Here is an 18,374-nt window from a genome sequence, read left to right on the forward strand (position 1 = left end):
CTGTCCAGTTCAATGGCATTCATTACATTCACATCATTGTACAACCGTCAACTCTGTCTAGCTCCAGAACTTTTTTATCTTCCCAAATCGAAGCTCTGTACCCATTAAACAATATTTCCTCATTTACCCCCCTTACCCCAGCGCCTGGCAACTGTGATTCTACTTTCTGTCACTATTAACTTGACCACTCTACGTACAGCACATAAATGGAATCACACAATATTTGTCCTTTTGTGTCTGGCTTATTTCACTTAGCATAATGTTTTCAGGGTTCATCCATGTTGTGACATTTCCCTCCTTTCAAAATATTCCATTGTATGTATGTACCACATTTTGTTTATCCATTCTTCCATCAGTGGACATTTGGGTTGTTTCAACCTTTTGGTTATAAGGAATAATGCTGCTATGAGTGTTGGTGTACAAATACCTGTTTGAGTCCTTGCCTTCAGTTCTTTTTGTTCTATAGCCAGACATGAAATTGTTGGATATATGGTAATTCTGTTTAATTTTTTTTTTAAATTTATTTATTTATTTTTGGCTGTGTTGGGTCTTCGTTGCTGCTTGCGGGCTTTCTCTAGTTGTGGCGAGCCGGGGCCACTCCTCGCTGTGGTGTGCGGGCCTCTCATTGCAGTGGCCTCTCTTGCTGCAGAGCACGAGCTCCAGGCATGTGGGCTTCAGTAGTTGTGGTGCACAGGCTTAGTTGCTCCGCGGCATGTGGGATCCTCCCGGACCAGGGCTCGAACCCGCGTCCCCTGCATTGGCAGGCGGACTCTCAACCACTGCGCCACCAGGGAAGCCCTCTGTTTAATTTTTTAAGGAACTGCCATACTGTTTGACAGATCTATGCAGAGGCATAGATGGAAAGAGAATCGAAGGATGGACACCCAAATAGTTATCTCAAGGTGGTAGAATTTCAAGTGACTTTTACTTTTTTGTCCTTATGCTATTTTAGTTTATAAAAACATTTTTTAACCACGATATATGTTATTTTAATACAATCCAAAAATAAGTTACTTTTATTGTGGGGAACGTGCATATTATGAAACAATGAAATTCTTGATAAGATACTTAGATTCATTTCCACCCTGACTCTCCTGATCTCAGGGGGTTTGGCCATCAGCTGATAGCATAGTGAAGTTGGCTTTGAACTTGCCTTGGAGCTGAGGCAAACTACTGGTCTTCCTTTGTAGCAAAGCTGTACTCAAAGTGAGGAAGGTTTGCAACAAAGGGCAAAAGAGCCAAACTCTGTAGAATAGAGTAATATTTAACATCAAGTGGACTCGAAATACAACTCTCTGGTTCTAAAATGCCTAAGTAGGAAAACTGCAATTTTCGGGCATAAACCTGAGTGTTTCGGCCTGTTTTCCTGATGGCTCCGCCTCGTCTGTGCTGCTGGGCCCTCACATAATGTCTTCCAGTCCAGAGCAGTTCTATGTTATGCCTACAGAAGGTTTTTATTCTTTCTCTCTTTCTCTAATAGTTCCTGCCTAGATAGAGACTGCCACAGGGCCTTTGTCTTCAGTACACTTTTTTCTGAGGGGAAATCAGCAGCTCAGAGGAGAGGTTAGCTAGCACCCAGGATGTATGAGGCCTCCAGAGCTCTGTCATGTGGCTTCCTCCCTAGTTGTGATGTAGGTTTCTCTCCTATACAGCAAGAAAGGGAACACTACCTTATTGATTTGAGATTTAATTGAGGGATGGCTGATAAATATGGATGATAAAGGATTTTGTAACCAAAAACTGTGGCGTGAAATCTTTGATTCATATAGCCAAGCCTTCACTTGGTCTATTTCCTGGGACAGTTAGATCCCAAAGTTGTTTAAAGGACTTGAAACAAAAATGTCAAGAAACTTGTCCCCATTTCTCTTATTTGCTCAATCTATAAACCCGGAGAGCATTTCCAGCTCAGTGGAGAACATAGCCAGATAATATTTAATTACCTTTCCATTTCCTACCGTGCCCAGCGTAGCTTGCTTCGGCTTGCTCCCTGTATCACCGTGACACTCTTAAAATCATTCAGCAGCACACAAATACACCCTAGGAATTGCTAGGTTAAAATTATGATGTAATGTTTAAAGCAGACAGAAACAGCCATTAACACCTTCCACGGTTATCTAAAATGAAAGACAAGCTGGAATTATTATTAGCTCACTTGGCTTATAAAAGTGAGGAAGTTGTTTTTGTCTTTAAAAACTGCAAACTGTGATCTTGAGTGCAGATAGAGCTAGCGGTTGCTTTCCCAGAATCTCCTCCTGGTAAGGTTCTTAAATGAGGTGTGAACAGGGCGCAATCAATGACTCTCAAACTTTATTGTGCATGAGAATCACCTGTAGGGCTTGTGAAATTGCTAAGCCCCACTGCCAGAGTTTTTGATTTAATGAGACTGGATTGAGGCCTGAGAATTTGTATTTCTAATATAATCCTGGGGGATGAGGTTGTGCTGGTTTGGCTACCACACTATGAAAACCACGGGCTGCAGGGGTTCTCAGTCCTGGCTGCATATTAGAATTCCTGGGGAGCCTTTGAGGTATGCCATGCCCTCCCCACCGGGCAAACTAGCTACATCGGAATCTCCTCCAGGGGCAGTACCCAGGTATCACAGTTTTTAAAAAGCTCCTCAGGTGATTCTAATGTGCATCACTGGGTTGCAAAGTGTGTTGACCTGGAGGAACACCAAAGAGGGAGGTTTAGTTAGATGACTAATATCTTCCAGTGGAGTGAACTTTAAAACTGGCCTTTGCAGGCCAAGTCATGACTGTCATGTGCAGATCACATTGTTTACAACAAAGAGAGTCAAACCCCTGATATTGGCCATGTCCCTCCCCTTCTTTCCTGAGCTCGTGGTCAGTGTCACTGAGTAGACTTAACTCATTGATAACTTCTGATTCGCTTTCCTACTGGGCCTAGTGCAGCTTCAGAGCCCTCCCCTACAGAGAGCTCTGAGAAACCAGATATTAGAGACCCTCTCTGATGAGTGACTGATTTCCCAAGGAGACCCTCAGAGTACCAGGAAGAGAAAGAAGGCTGAAGGATGAAAAGAGCCACTTTTGGGGAAATATAAAGCAATGAGAAGGATCTCCCCTTCCCCAACTTTCTTGACTCTCAAGAGTATATTTGGATTTTTGCAGTTTGTAAGGCTTTGGAGAAGTGGTTCTCACGTTGGGCTGTACCCACAGAATTTCTGATTCAGTACTCCTGGGGTGCAAGCCAAGCATTCATATTTCTAACAAGTCCTGGGGTGATGCTGATATTTGGGGGTTTTGAGTTTGAAAACCATTGCTTTAAGGTGCTCTTGAGATATCAGAAAGGTTAGAGTGGTTGGATCCATCTAGATGTTTTTTGCCCAGAATTCAAAGGTTAAGCATAGAATTTAGCTTATGTCAAATTAGATACAGGTTGGTAAGAACGTGTTGAGGGGGTGTTATTTTAAGCTACTAGAAGCAGAGATCTAGGTAGTGTTTGGAATATTTGAGTTATGCAACGAAGAGTTTGATTGAATTTGAATTGCTTCCAAGATATGGAAGCGTATCGTGTTTATCCTGTCTGTAAGATAGGAGTCAGCACTAATTCTACCTTGTTTTCCTGAGAGTGGTCCTCTAAGGTTGCCATGCACTGATTCAAGTCATTTTTGACACACTGGCTGTTTTGTTGATCATTTTACTATGATTAGTTTTACCATAATGTCAGTTTCTTAGCTAACATTTCACTTGGATCATTTTTGTTCCTAACCACTCGTTGGTGGTATTTTTAAAGTAAAGAAGGGTTTGGATGAGGACAGTTTGGCATTAGAATGTCCAACATCAAAACATTATATATCACAAGAAATTATTAATAGTGCTTCTTTCTGGGGAGTAAGACTAGGAAGAATTTGGGGGGAGTTGCTTTCTTTCTTTTTTTTTTTTTTTACTGTAAGTTTCATCCCTTCTGCATTGATGGAATTAAAAAAAATCAGACAAACATATTACTTTTATAATACAAAATTTAAATTCATCTGTAAATTAGGTGGCATATCCCAATGAGATGAGAGTAAGATCCAGAGGGGCTCAGGATAAAATTGCTTGAAAAGGGATAGCAAATCAAGGAAGGCTTTGATATTAGGGGCAAGAGAAACTCCAGGATGGCCCCATCTCTTTGTTAGACCTGCCTAGGAATGAGTGACTTTAAAATGTTGTGTTGTAGGAGAAATTTAGTAATCCCCTCCTGCCCCATGACACCATCATTAAGTAAAGGTTCTTAGGTGCAACAACAGAAGATGGGTTGGCCTAATTTAGGCAGAAAAGCAGTTTACAGGGTGAAGATATTGGGTGCTTCCCAGAATTGATGGAAAAGCTGGAGAACGGGGCTTCAAAAGTGAGCAAGACCCAAAGGAAGTTGGCAGCAGAGAACAAATCAAGGTCACTCCAGGGGAAGCACCACCACCACCACTGTGACTGCCCTTTTCCTAGGGTCACTCCCTCCAGATTCATGAAGTCCCAGGCTGGAGTATCCAATAGGTTGAGACTGGGTTACATGTCTAGCACCGAGGTGTTCATGGGTAGTGATTGGGAATATCTGGTCCCTTTCTGCTTCCATATGGGGTTTTAGGACCCTGCCTTTCCCTAGACTCAGACAAAAGGGGAAATTCCCCTTTTAAGGGGACTGAAAGGCTGAGCATTTCTACATATACACCCACGAAAAGAGCAACAATGAGAACCTGCAAATCTCCAACATCCTAATGTAACTCTTCCTTTCAATTTCTAAGCATATTCACATGATCATCACAGCACCATTTTCTAATTGAATTGCCTTTGTTTTTTACTGTTTGTTATGTAGTTTGTTTGTTACTGTTTTTACTGTTTATATGTAGTTTGCAGATATTTTCTCCCAATCTGTAGCATGTCTTTTCATCTTAACAGGGTCTTTTGCAGAGCAAAAGTTTTTAACTATGATGAAGTTCAATTTATCCATTTTACCTTTTATGAATTGTGCTTTTGATTTCAAGTCAAAGAACTCTTTGACTAGCTCTAAATTTCAAAGATTTTCTTCTGTTTAATCCTAAAAGTTTTATCGTTTTATGTTTTACATTTAAGTCCATGATTTATTTTGAGATAGTTTTTGTATAAGATATGAGACTTAGGTTGACCTATGGAAGTCTAATTGTTCCAGCATTATTTGTTGAAAAGGCTGTCTTTCCTCTATTGAATTACTTTTGCAATTTTGTCAAAAATCAGTTGGGTTTATATATGTGAATTTATTTCTGTTTCTATATTCTATTCCATTGATCTACAAGTATATCCTTCCACTAATAATACACTATTTATTACAGTAACTATATAATAGGTCTTGGCATCAGACTGATTCTTCTTACTTTTTTCTTTTTCAAAATGAAGCTATTTCAGTTACTTTGCCTTTATGTATAAATTTTAGAATAATCTTATGTCTACAAAAATCTTGGTTTTATTTGATAATGATGCATATTTTAGCTCCTAAACATTATAGTTTTGGGACTTCCCTGGTGGTGCAGTGGTCAAGACTCCACGTTCCCAATGCAGGGGGCCCGGGTTCGAACCCTGGTCAGGGAACTAGATCCCACATGCATGCCGCAACCAAGAGTTCACATGCCGCAACTAAGGAGCTGGTGAGGTGCAACTAAGGAGCTGGTGGGGGTGCAACTAAGGAGCCCGTGAGCCACAACTAAGGAGCCTGCCTGCTGCAACTGAGACCCAGTGCAACCAAAATAAATAAATATATATATTTTTTAAGTTATAGTTTTTACAACAGGCTAGATGTTAGATATTATAGGTGGTTGAAGGGAAACAATTCACTTCGTATTTAAATTTACAGTTTATCACTCAAAAAAACCTTTTCATGAAAAATGTCTTTTTTTTTTTTTTTTTTTTTTTTGCGGTGCGCGGGCCTCTCACCGTTGTGGCCTCTCCCGCTGCGGAGCAGAGGCTCCGGACGCGCAGGCTCAGCGGCCATGGCTCACGGGCCTAGCTGCTCCGCGGCATGTGGGATCCTCCCGGACCGGGGCACGAACCCGTGTCCCCTGCATCGGCAGGTGGACTCTCAACCACTGCGCCACCAGGGAAGCCCGAAAAATGTCTTTTTAAATGTAATAATTTAAAAAACATATTATAGGAAACTTCTTAAGAAGTTCAGATATTATTAGAAATAAAATAGGCCCACTGACTCGTAGACAGCTTAAAAGAAAACTCCTCCTAAACTGCACACTAAATGTGGCCATTATTGTGTGAACTACAATGGTGTGTTAACAACTACTGAATGATTTTCAGAAGAATATCTAGAGAAAATTAAAACAAGAATAGATTTGGTAAATCTCGATACTTGATAGTTCAAAAAAATTGTATAAATCTTAAATTATCAGCACCCAAAATTTTAAATGCCGGCGGATTCTTAACCACTGTGCCACTAGGGAAGTCCCTAGGGCACATTTTTAACACCTTTTGACTTGTATAAATAAAACATCCTACTGTTTTCTCAGTTCAATTTATAGTATAATTCAACAGGACTTTTGGTGACTGCTGGGGTTCACACTAAGTCATGAATTGTAGCGTATCCTGCAGTCACGCAAATGGATTCTCTGTTACGTTTTTGTAAGTATATATACCGTGCAGAAATCTTTCTCTTAAAAACAGCAGCTACAATAATCCATCTTCAAATATTCCCAAGCAGCCAGCTTCTGAGGCATTTCTTATGGTGTATATAAAGTCAGCCACTGTATTCTTTAGGTGGAACAAAGAGGTTATTTCATGACTGGTTGAGGATGACTTCTGCAATCAGTGACAAAGGTACTCAGTAACTGACCAAAATGCCTTCTTTATAGGATGCAATTCACTTATAATCTTATGCTTAAATTTTATGCTTAAAAAGTGCTGTGCTTTCCACCTGTGACTATTGGCGTTGCATATCATTCTGCAAAATCATCTGGAGGAGCAGGCCATCCATGTTCCTGCTTCATCATAGGTAGACATATCTGCAGTTATATTTCTAAAATCTAGTGGAAGTTTCCAAGTGTCCCTTAGGATTTATTTTGTGTGATAGTCCAATAAAAATTTGTTCCAAAGATCTCAAAGTTTAACCTTTCCAGATAGAACTAAATTGTAATATTTCTTAATCTTAACCTTTGCTTAGTGCTCTTAGCAAAGGTAAAGGTAAAATGATAAAAATCTTTGAAGTTTATTTTGTCCTTCTTGCTCTAATCTTAGCAAAAGAGCTGAACTATCACTCTAGCTCTGTCATGCCATCTTCACCCCCCCCTTTAATTAATTTTTTTGCCAAATTTACATTGAATAGCTGCCCTGAAATCCCACACTTACGATGATACACTGACACTAATAGGGTCTAGGTTTAAATTATTACAAAACTGTTGAATCCCATCAACTCCAATTTATTTTCACCTCGCGGACCTTTGTACTTGCTATACAGTTGTTCTAGCTTCGTCTAGCCTACTGGATTTCTCGTGGATTCTTTGTAGAATGAGTCTGGATTTTGGAAGAAGTTGCTAGTTCTCACTCATTCAGTGTTAAACAGTACAATATGTCGCAGTTTTTTCACCAGCCTGAGTAAATGCCATGACTGGGGGCCTTGTTTTTCTCAGACAGTTTAAACTTATGCCTACCTGGCACTTCTAAATGGGTCTGAGGCTCCCCATTCACTGGCATCACTGTGGCTGGCTCTGCAGGTCCAGGCCACTAGCCACTTCATTTTAAATAGATGTCAGAAGACCACTATCCTAGCTGCCCCTCCGCAGGTAGTACTTTTCTGATGGGTTCTCAGTCTGGGTTATGCATATAAGCAGTTACTTTTCATAATACTTTTCCACCAACAGGTGGCACTAATAATTCCCCTTATTTCCATAGTACCCCAGGAATAAGACTTGTGTGGCATTTAGAACATATCTTTTGTACTTTTTTGAGTTGAAACATGGCTGATTTTTAAGAGTATCTAAGGCAGAAAACACCCAGCATTCCTGATCAAGTCTTTAGCATGTTGCCTTTCTCCTGGATTACTGGCTTCTAGCTCCAGTCTCTTCTTTCACTCCTAGTCTAAACACCTTGGTTGGTCTTCCAACAAAACAAGATGAGTAGAAGTCATGAGAAAAACACAGAGAGAAATACAAAATCCATATGCTGAAGTCCCTTTCCATGGGAGAAAGGATGACATTAATGTTGATTGTCTGGACTGGAGAAGAACTCAATTTTGAACAAATTGACTAAACATTTATTGCAGAGTTACTCCATGCATAGTACTATTCTATATATTCCCTGTGAATGTATAGAACTCTAATACCTAAGATCCTATTCTCAAAGCCTATACCCTAATTGAGATAAAATAGGCACACGAAGTACATGTGAGATCTATAATAATTTTCAGTGTACAGTGTATGAATAGGATGGTATTATCAGAAGAACGAGTAGAGTAAAATACTACGTGAGTTTGGAGGAGGTAAAGAATAATTCAGTCAGTCAGTCAATCAGTATTTATTGAACACCCCCTATGTCAGTGTTCTTGGCATAGAGAATACAATGTTGATAAAGACAGATAAGATTTCTGCCTTCAGGGAAGGCCTCTCTGAGGAGGTGACACTTGAGCTGAGGCCTAAATACTGAGAAGAAGATAGATATTTGAAGAACTAGAGGAGGAGCTTTCCAAGCAGAAGGAACATTTAGTGAAAAGCCCCAAGGCAGACATTGGCTTGATGTGTTTCAGGGAAGGAAGAAGTCTTGGGTGGCTGGAAGATAGATATTTGAAGAACTAGAGGAGGAGCTTTCCAAGCAGAAGGAACATTTAGTGAAAAGCCCCAAGGCAGACATTGGCTTGATGTGTTTCAGGGAAGGAAGAAGTCTTGGGTGGCTGGAGGATAGTGAACAAGGAGAGGATGGCAGAAGACATGGGTGTAGAGGCGGGTGGAGGTCACAGGTCATGTGGGGGATTTGTAGGCCATGGTGAGGCACTGGATTTGTGACTTTGGGGAAGGCTTTATGGAAGAGGCAGAACTTAGTTGGGACAGTTGAAGAATGGTGGATTTGGCTTGTTGGAGGGAAAGGAGAGGGTGATAGAGGTTGAGGGTTGTGGAAGTGCTCATTCAAATGCTGTGGTAGCCCATCCTCTGCCCATCCTGTGTCACAGAGTGATGAGGGTTGCTGCCTGAAGATGGTGATGATGATGATGATGACGTCGATGATAGTGATGACAGTTGCCAGCACTTAATGAGTGTTTACCTAGTGCCAGGCACTGTGAAAAGCCCTTTACCATGGATCGTCTCATGTCTTATTATATCTGCCCTTCGAGTTGGGTGCAATTATTATGCACATTTCAGAGATGAGAACACAGAGAGGCTAAGTAAATAGTGGTGTAAGTGGTTTGCTAAAACGTGGCATATTCATTTTCCTGTTCTCAAAATAAAGAACATCAAATGAGCTAGAACTTGTTTTTCAGAAGCCAGGAAAACAGAAGCCGAGTATTTGCCTCCCTCCCTGGAAGAGAGAGGAGAGGCAAAGCTCACTCAGTGTGGGTGATGAGGAAATGGGTGCCCCAGGTCTTATGGGGACAGGCCTTTTACATGGAGCTAAACCTCCTAGTTCTGTCAGTCAGACAAGGGTTCTGTGAAGGAAAGCCAGCATTTGCTCCCATGATTCTCAATCCTTTGGGAAGCACAGAGTGCTCAGAGGAGCCTCACTGCTTACAAGTGAAGCACGAGGCCCCTTAAGACGGGCCAACTTGTATCAATGTCTCCGGCTGTCACTGTTGGCTGGTTGGGCATGTAATATTCTGACTCAGTTTCTTCATGTGCAAAATGAGGACAATGGTACCTACCTTGTGGGGGTATTAGGAGGATTAAGATGATGTAAAATGCTTGGTGGTGACAACAACAATGTTTCCCATTTACCTGTGTTTACTCCGTGCACAGCCTGGTAAAGAGGAAGTGCTTAATTAATGGAGCAGTTTATACTTATTATTTTTCCCTAACTCATCTAGTCTCTTCTGTTGCTCTGTGACACCCACACTGTGGAAATCACCACTTTCCTTCCTTTCCTCCAGCCAGGCTCTACTCCCTGCACACCCAGATGTTTCCCTGTTCTCTGTCCTTTTCTCATGCTGAGCCCTAAATCGTCAATTCGGCCGTCTCCTGACACCAAACCATCAATGCCCCTATGCTAGTTTGCAGATATTTCAAATTCAACTGGTTCCATCCCAGTGTTCTCTCAAAAAATGTTTTCCAATGCTCAAAATTTTAGCTTTTAGTTTAGAAATTAAACAGTTTATCTAATTTATTCTCAAGCCTTGTGGTTTTTTAGAGTATGATCTCAATATTACGGAGTGACCAGAAGCGATGAATGCCAAAACCACTGCACCTTCCACAGAGTCAAAAGATGGTGTAATTTTGTGAAATGGAGGAAATATGCATTTTGAATGGGATTAAAAAAACCTATTACTCACTTCCTTTCCTTCCTGCAGAGAGTACTGAGAACATTAAGTAACAGTTTATGACTGACTCAGCATCCCTCCCTGGAATGTTAGTCATTAAGTGTTCTCTAAAAGTAGTGTCTTCAAGGACTGCTGAGATGGGGATGGCCAGCCTCTAGCAGCCATGAGCATTAGGGCTTGGGAAAGCCAACCCTGAGGCTGTCAGGACTGGTGCCACACTCCAAGTGTACAGTTCCTTTGGGGTAATCTGATCATTGACTGAACATTTGGTGATGTTAAGAAATTATTGTTCATTGTTTTAGATGTAATAATTAGTTATCTTTTTTATTTATTTATTCATTCATTCATTCATTTATTTATTTATGCATGCATGCATGCCCACCGCGCCATGCGGCATGTGGGATCTTAGTTCCCCAACCAGGATCAAACCCGTGCCCAGTGCAGTGGAAACGTGGAGTCTTAACCACTGGACTACCAGGGAAGTCCCTACAGTTATCTTTTAAAAATAATTCTTATCTTTGTGTTTTTTTTTTTTGTTTTTTTTTTTTTTTTTTGCGGTACGCGGGCCTCTCACTGTTGTGGCCTCTCCCGTTGCGGAGCACAGGCTCCGGACGTGCAGGCTCAGTGGCCATGGCTCACGGGCCCAGCCGCTCCGTGGCATGTGGGATCTTCCCGGACCGGGGCACGAACCTGTGTCCCCTGCATCGGCAGGCGGACTCTCAACCACTGCGCCACCAGGGAAGCCCAAAAATAATTCTTATCTTTGAAAGATACATATTGAAGATTGAATTGATGAAATGATATGATGCTTGAATTCTGCTTCAAAATAATCTAGTTCAGACTGAGGGATATAGGTGGAAACAAGATTGACCATAATCTGATCATTTTTAAATCTGAGTGATAGGTATAATGTGATGGTTCCTTATATTCTTCTCTCTACTTTTCTATAATTTTTGAATTTTCCATAATAAAAATAATTTTTTTAGGTGCATGGGTAAGCTTTAGTGCACAGACCAGGTACTGTTCTGGTTGTTCAAGACTTTAGGCCCATGCAGGGGTCCTAGGTGAGCTTTTAGTGTCACATGTTGGTGAACACACAGCCTGTGCCTGATGAATATTGAATGAGTAAATGAAAGCAGAGAGGCATAAAGCTCTGACCCTTTTCTTCCTGTCTTTGCAGCGGAGCCCAGGGGGAATACGCTGGGCTGGCCACTATCCGAGCCTACTTAGACGGGAAAGGAGAGAGACACAGAACAGTGAGTGTGGACCGTTTGCTCACCGTCGGGGGGTGGGGGGAGGGCAGCAGGTTCAGCTTTAGGGTCCCTTTCATTCTGTGGGACACTCCCTCCAAGTCTTCTTGGAAGAAGCTGGGGAAACATAAAATCAAGAAACAAATGTCTATGAACTGGCTATTACGATCCTTGCCTCCAAGACGTTTCACTGGACCATTTTGAGGGAAAACATTTGGAGATAAAAGGCTTTCTCTCAAAGCCAGTCTGTAAAAGTCAGCCAGTTGGCTGTGGACCTGCTCCCCGCAGGGAGCAAAGGGAGGAAGGGGCAGGAATGTTGCCATTCCAAGCCTCCCTCCTTGGCTCAGCCCTGGACAGAGGGCAGAGACTGAGCTTTCATTCTTCTGTAACTCCTACTGTGCCTGAGCACAGTTCTTGTCATATGTATGCTCAGAAAATATTTATTGAATAAATAAATTCCCTATTAAGTGATTCTCAGCTCTAAGCAACAAAAGAAAACATGGGACATGGAGCAGAGTTCACGGTTCTGCTTCTTTGTTTGCTTTGGGTGAGTCTAGTCTCTAGGGTCCAAACTGCTTTCGGGGGGGCCCTTGTGTGGCCAGCAGGTGCTAATGGGCTCACCAGGCCTCCACTAATCCCCAAAGGCAGTGCCTTTAGCAGATGACCTAACAACACAGGCTTCAGATTGTGGCTGAAGGAGGTGTGTGTTCCTGGGACCTTCATTTTGGTGATGGCCACGCTAAACTTGAACTGCATGAGCTGTGGAGGTGGTGTTAGAGGGAGCAGTGGGTAGGAGCCAGGAGCAGGTCGAAGCGTCTGCCCAGCCCAGGAGAGTTAGAGGAAAAGGTGCTGGGGTGGTCTGGCTGCCCACATAAGTGGGGTGCAGTGGGTGGTAGTCCAATCTTAGTCCATTCCTGGTTTTATTAAAGCTGGAAGATTGTTTATGGCCAGTTGCCTGGATTTTGCAGTGAAGAATTTAAATACTATTTCACTTTCCTTTCACAAAAGGGGAGAAAAAAAATTTTCTCCCACCTTCCCTTGCTTATCCATCCTGATTACACAGGTGTGTTTTCCCAGGCCTTCGTCCTGGTTGGGGAATAGAATTGATTTTCAAAGACCTTTCAGAAAACAGGACATTTATTACTTGAATAAGTTATTGAAGACTGGCCATATGCAAGGTACTGTGTGTGCCAGTCCAGAGAGAGATCAAGCGATAAATCAGACAGATACAGTCCCTGATATTTCAACTTTTTTTTTTTTCGCTTGGGTATTGAATTCTTTAACTTTCTAAGGAAGGGTTAGTTTGGAATTACAATTGTTCTTTGGACCTCAGAATCTCAGCACTGTCATAGAGTCAGAAAGGAAACACTGGGACTCCAGTGAGAGGATGCCAGATGACTGACATTTAAAGTTGCTTTCTCTATTTTTCCTCCGTGGCTTCCATGTACTCAGTAGGCCCTGGAACTTCCCATTGTTATGTTCTTTAACCATGAGGTGTCTGGGACTCCTGGGGAGGGAGCCATTCATCCTGTGTAACCATCTTCATGTCGCTCCTGCTTTATGGAGAGGCCGCCGAGATCTACACTGTGGTGCTTGTGGAAGGCCAGTGAGCAGCTAGCGAGAAAAGGCCAGCTAAACCTCGGGTCTGTCCACTCTGTGATACTTCCCATCCCTCCTGGGTTCCCTGCTCTTTAGTCTGACACCCGGAGCTATCTGTGAATGTCTAGGAGTTGGGGACCAAACCAGAAAGGTCAAGGAAAAAGGATGAGAGACGTTTTGATTGGGCCTGGGCAGAGTTCTTCTGTGACTCATGGATTCTTTTTAGCTCCTTTTCCTTCTTTGTTTTTTCCAGTCCTCCCTTCTCTCTCAGTCCCCTTGTGTGTGACTTTTCTTCTGGCACCACTGTTCACACTACCATCACTGAAATGTTGGGAGAGGTTATTCCACTGAAGGACAGAGAGGAGTGGGATGCTGCATTTTGGGGGGTGGGTGAGGGGAGGCAGGGAAGGCTACCCAGTCACTGAGCTTGTAGTAATACAGAACTCTTAAGTTTGGAAATGTTGGCATCCTTTCTAGATTAAAGATTTTAAGTAAACCTGACTTTTTTAGTTAGAGAAAAAGAAAATGACTTATTATTCAAATAATCAGGGAGGACTTTTCAGCATCAGAGATGTCTAAGACAGCTGTTTCCATACAACAGACTCTAATGGAATCTAGTAAAATATATCCTTTAAAAAAAAAAAAAAAAAAAGAATGTAGGGAAGTCATGTGCTACAGAACCTCCCAGGTTCCTGATGATTCTCTTATTTCAAGCTGTTTTGGAAGTTATTTTCACATTTACTCTTAGGTTAAATTTCAGAGGTTCCTAAAATGCAATGGCCAAGTTCTTGATTTACCAGTTTAACTTGAGAGAATACAAATTATTTAACAAACACTTATCTAGAAATTACCCTGTGCCAGGCACTGTCCTAAACACTTTATGATTATTAACTCAATTTGCCTGTCAAATACTAACTCAGGTTTGTGGATCAGAGGCTGAATTTCCTATACAAAGGGAAAACGCTGACCAAAGAACTCCCCAAAAAACAAAAAAAACCCACCGCCAAAAAACACCCCCCAAACCTGTATGTGTTTTTCTTTTCTCAGCTGCCTGAGGCAAAGGAGTGGCCTTTTGTTTTTCGATTTTACCTGTGGTAAGAAATTGATTTCCCTTGCAAAGTAGCCCTCCTCCTTAATCTGTCACTCATTCAGCAAGTCTTTTTTTTTTTAATAGATTTATTTTATTTATTTATTCATTTGTTTTTTGGCTGCGTTGGTTCTTCCGTTGCTGTGTGCTGGCTTTCTCTGGTTGTCGCGAGTGGGGGCTACTTTTCGTTGCAGTGAGTGGCTTCTCATTGCGGTGGCTTGTTGCGGAGCACAGGCTCTAGGTGCGCAGGCTTCAGTAGTTGTGGTACACGGGCTTCAGTAGTTGTAGCTCGTGGGCTTAGTTGCTCCGCGGCATGTGGGATCTTACCAGAGCAGGGCTTGAACCCGTGTTCCCTGCATTGGCAGATGGATTCTTAACCACTGCACCACCAGGGAAGCCCCCAGCAAGAGTTTGAGGATGAGCTATGTTGGGTCTGTACCAGGTGCATTGGGGGGTTAGAAAAACACAGCATCCACCTAAACACTAACCAAAGAGGGTTAGTGTTGATAAAATATCAAATCTGGGTCCTGTTATTTCCAAGTCCTTTGCAACACCACAATTTTTAAAGTGAGGATCCACATAGAAAATCAGAAACATCTAACAGCAAGAAATTCCTGACAAAACCACTGAGACCTTTTCTTTCCGCTAATCCTTATATCAGGATGTGTATTAGTTTTCCATGGCTACTGTGACAAATTACTACAAATTTAGTGGCTTAGAACAACACAGGTTTATTTTCTTATAGTTATGGAGGCTAGAAGTCTGAAATTGGTTTCACTTGGCTAAAGTCAGTGTGTTGGCAGGGCTCGTTCCTTCTGGAGGATCCAGGAGAGAATCTGTTTCTTTGCCTTTCCTAGTTTCTGGAGGCCTCCTACATTCCTTGACTCATGGCCCCTTCCTGCCATCACTCCAACCCCTTGTTCAGTTATCACATCTTCTACCTCCTCTGTAGTCAAAGCTTCCCCTGGTTCCTTATGATGAGAACACTTGTGAATGCATTTAGGGTCCAACCTATAATCCAGATTTCAAGATCCCATCTCGAGATCCTCAATTTCTCACCTCAAGATCCTTAATTTAATCACACCAGCAAAATCCCTTTTGCCAAATAAAGTCACATTCGTAGACTCTGGGATTAGAATGTGGACACATTTGGATGCTATTCAGTGTATCGCAAGATGAGTGACATTTTTAGCTTGGATGTTTTTGTTGCCTCGTAACTTCTCTGGTATGAATTCTTCATTGAGGCCTTTAACAAATATTTTATATTCACTTTTAAATATTCACCTTTCCCTTCCTTGATCAGTGTTCTGCCCAGAAGGTATCCTTTTATCCAAAGATCCTTTGGTAGAATAAAAATATCTCGTGAGAAAGGAAAAATAACTCCAGCTTTGGTCCTGAGAAATTAAAGAATTTAATACAAAAGGGAAACAGTTAAACAAGAAAAAGGATTTGAGGACAACACAGCATAATCAGCATGAGACCAGTAACCATTCAAAAGAGGCACTAACTCCCTGTCTGCAGAAGAACAACAAAGTAATTTCATGTTTGCCTCTGTTTGTAGTTCTCTTTGGATCACATGCATTTTGCTTAAGTAGATGGCTTTGCTGTTTTTGAGGAAACGGCTGTAAGCTAAATTTCCCCTTCATAAGCCCATTTTTATGATGCCCATCCATTTCTCTTCAAGGGGTGTCAGTATTGGTTCTGGGATTAAAAAAAATGAAAAACAGGATGGTTTTCAGGGTTAGTATTGCTTCTTCTTGTTGCTTTCTGTTGGAGGAAACTCCATGAGGCCCTTTCCTGTAGTGGGGCACCATCAGATCATACAGAGCACCTGTGTTCACATGATTTGGGGGCAGGAAATGAAAATGATTTAAATTTGGGAATTTTTTTTTTTTTTTTTTTTGCGGTACGCGGGCCTCTCACTGTTGTGGCCTCTCCCATTGTGGAGCACAGGCTCCGGACGCACAGGCTCAGCGGCCATGGCTCATGGGCCCAGCCACACTGCAGCATGTGGGATCCTCCCGGACCGGGGCACGAACCCATGTCCCCTGCATCGGCAGGCGGACTCTCAACCGCTGCACCACCAGGGAAGCCCTAAATCTGGGAATTTTAACGTTGTGCGTGCCTACCATCCGCCTTCCATAAGAATTCAGCACATCTTTAAGCTCTGGCTTAGGTTCTAGCTCTTGAAATACTTTCTCTTTTTTTTTTTTTTTTTGAAATACTTTCTCTTGATCTCTTCAACTTGAAGTGGCACCCCGTTATTCTGAGTTCCTTTGGTACCTGTGGGCTCTAGACATTTTTTTTAAAGAATTTTTATTTCCCCAATTATACTGACAACGACAAGATGCTTTGGAAAGAGAGGAACGGCTTCCTCAGATAAGGGAGGAGGAAATGTTTCCACTGGCCGAGGAGACTAGGTTGAGGTGATGTAGTCCCTGTTTAAAGGGTCCTTTTATTTATTTATTTATTTTTATATTTTAATCTGACCGCACCGCCCAGCATGTGGGATCTTAGTTCCCCAACCAGGGATCGAACCCGCGTCCCCTGCATTGGAAGCGCGGAGTCTTAGCCACTGGACCTCCAGGGAAGTCCTTCTAGACATTTATTTATATGGATGCCAGCCTTGTCAGTGAATGCAGTGTGTGAGCACAGGGCAGGGGCTGATCGGCATTTGTGCTTAGTTATGATTCTCATGGCAACTAACAATTCATTGCACAGAGTAAGCATCCAATAATGAAGTAGTCATTGGTGTGTTGGCACTGGGAGGCCTTGGAATATGTCGACTATTACTTCTTCTGGTCTCAGTAGAGCCAAGCAGAGCACTGGAGCTGTGATGTGTGCATTTGAGTCCTAGAGTTTAACTTCCAATCTCATGTTCTTGTAAGGTGCTTTCTATATATTATAGCTGAGACAAGGTTAGAATAAGTCTAGGCCTGTTTTTGGTGTTGCTGGGATAAGGGAGGAGAGTATTAATATTCTGAAAGTCTTTAGGGAACAGTATTTGGGGATTCAGTGTAAACTCCTCTTGGACATTGTTTTGCAGTACAGTACTAATGAAATAGTAGTAAACTTTAAGGCACTACTGGTCAATTTAAATAGAGCATGTGGCACCTACTGAATTTATGCTCCAAGTATTTTGTAGGACTTTTCTGTCATTATGAATAGCCTGGTGATTTTTCTCTCCTTCCTTCCTTTCATTCCATTCCTAAGGTTTGCCTCATTCCAAAATCCGCACATGGAACCAATCCTGCAAGTGCACACATGGCAGGCATGAAGATTCAGCCTGTGGAGGTGGATAAATACGGGAATATCGATGCAGCTCACCTCAAGGCTATGGTACTCATCTTCCACTTAACAGATGGGGGAGGTCTGGGTTGGAAAGAAGATGTGGGGATCAGGGATGGTTTATCTTCTTTTGCATTCTAATTAAAAGACTGCAGTTCCTCCTCTGAATGAGTCTAGGGGGAATGGCATAAAATCAGACAACCTAGCCGACTCTATAAGAAAAATAAAAGCAAGAGTCACATTTCTGGTCCAGAGTAAAGCTGACCACAGTCTATTTTACCTCTTCCTTCTCTAACAGGGAGAAAGTCCTTTACGCTGAAATCCCCTCATCTAATGTGTGCATGTGTAAGAAACTGAATTATTCATGGTGGTAGTAAGGATACTCCTTGCAGGATCTACCTGCCTCCTTCTGCCCAACCTTCCCCTCCTTCCCCCATTAACAGTCACACTGGCAGTCACTGGTATTCTCAATCTTTGTGTTGGGAATTAAAACATAAATATAGATTTTGCAGATGCTTGTGATGGGCCCAGCCGTTACCTGCTGAATTTCAGGCAATATTCCATCTTCCTTCTTCCAGCACCAATCCCCACTCCCAACCTCCCAACCTCCAGGAAGAGGTTGCCTAGCAACTGTATCTGCTTTCCACTGGTGGACTGGAGGCTGCATCTTAAGAGGGAAGGAAATCACTTGAATAGCAATGTGATTTTGTCGGGGTTAT

The 18,374-nt window shown here is 42.2% G+C and overlaps 1 protein-coding gene across 2 annotated transcripts in view; it reads left to right on the forward strand.

Annotated features, from left to right (window-relative positions):
* GLDC (glycine decarboxylase) overlaps nt 1–18,374 on the forward strand; it is a 99,185-nt gene that overhangs the window by 50,929 nt on the left and 29,882 nt on the right. For both annotated transcript variants that reach the window (XM_004279121.3, XM_033404417.2), the window contains exons 16-17: nt 11,612–11,687; nt 17,581–17,706. In XM_004279121.3, coding sequence (XP_004279169.1) covers nt 11,612–11,687; nt 17,581–17,706 — 202 coding nt within the window. The remainder of the gene's footprint in view (nt 1–11,611; nt 11,688–17,580; nt 17,707–18,374) is intronic.

Source organism: Orcinus orca, chromosome 6 (genome assembly GCF_937001465.1).
Source record: "Orcinus orca chromosome 6, mOrcOrc1.1, whole genome shotgun sequence".
Lineage (NCBI taxonomy): Eukaryota > Metazoa > Chordata > Mammalia > Artiodactyla > Delphinidae > Orcinus > Orcinus orca.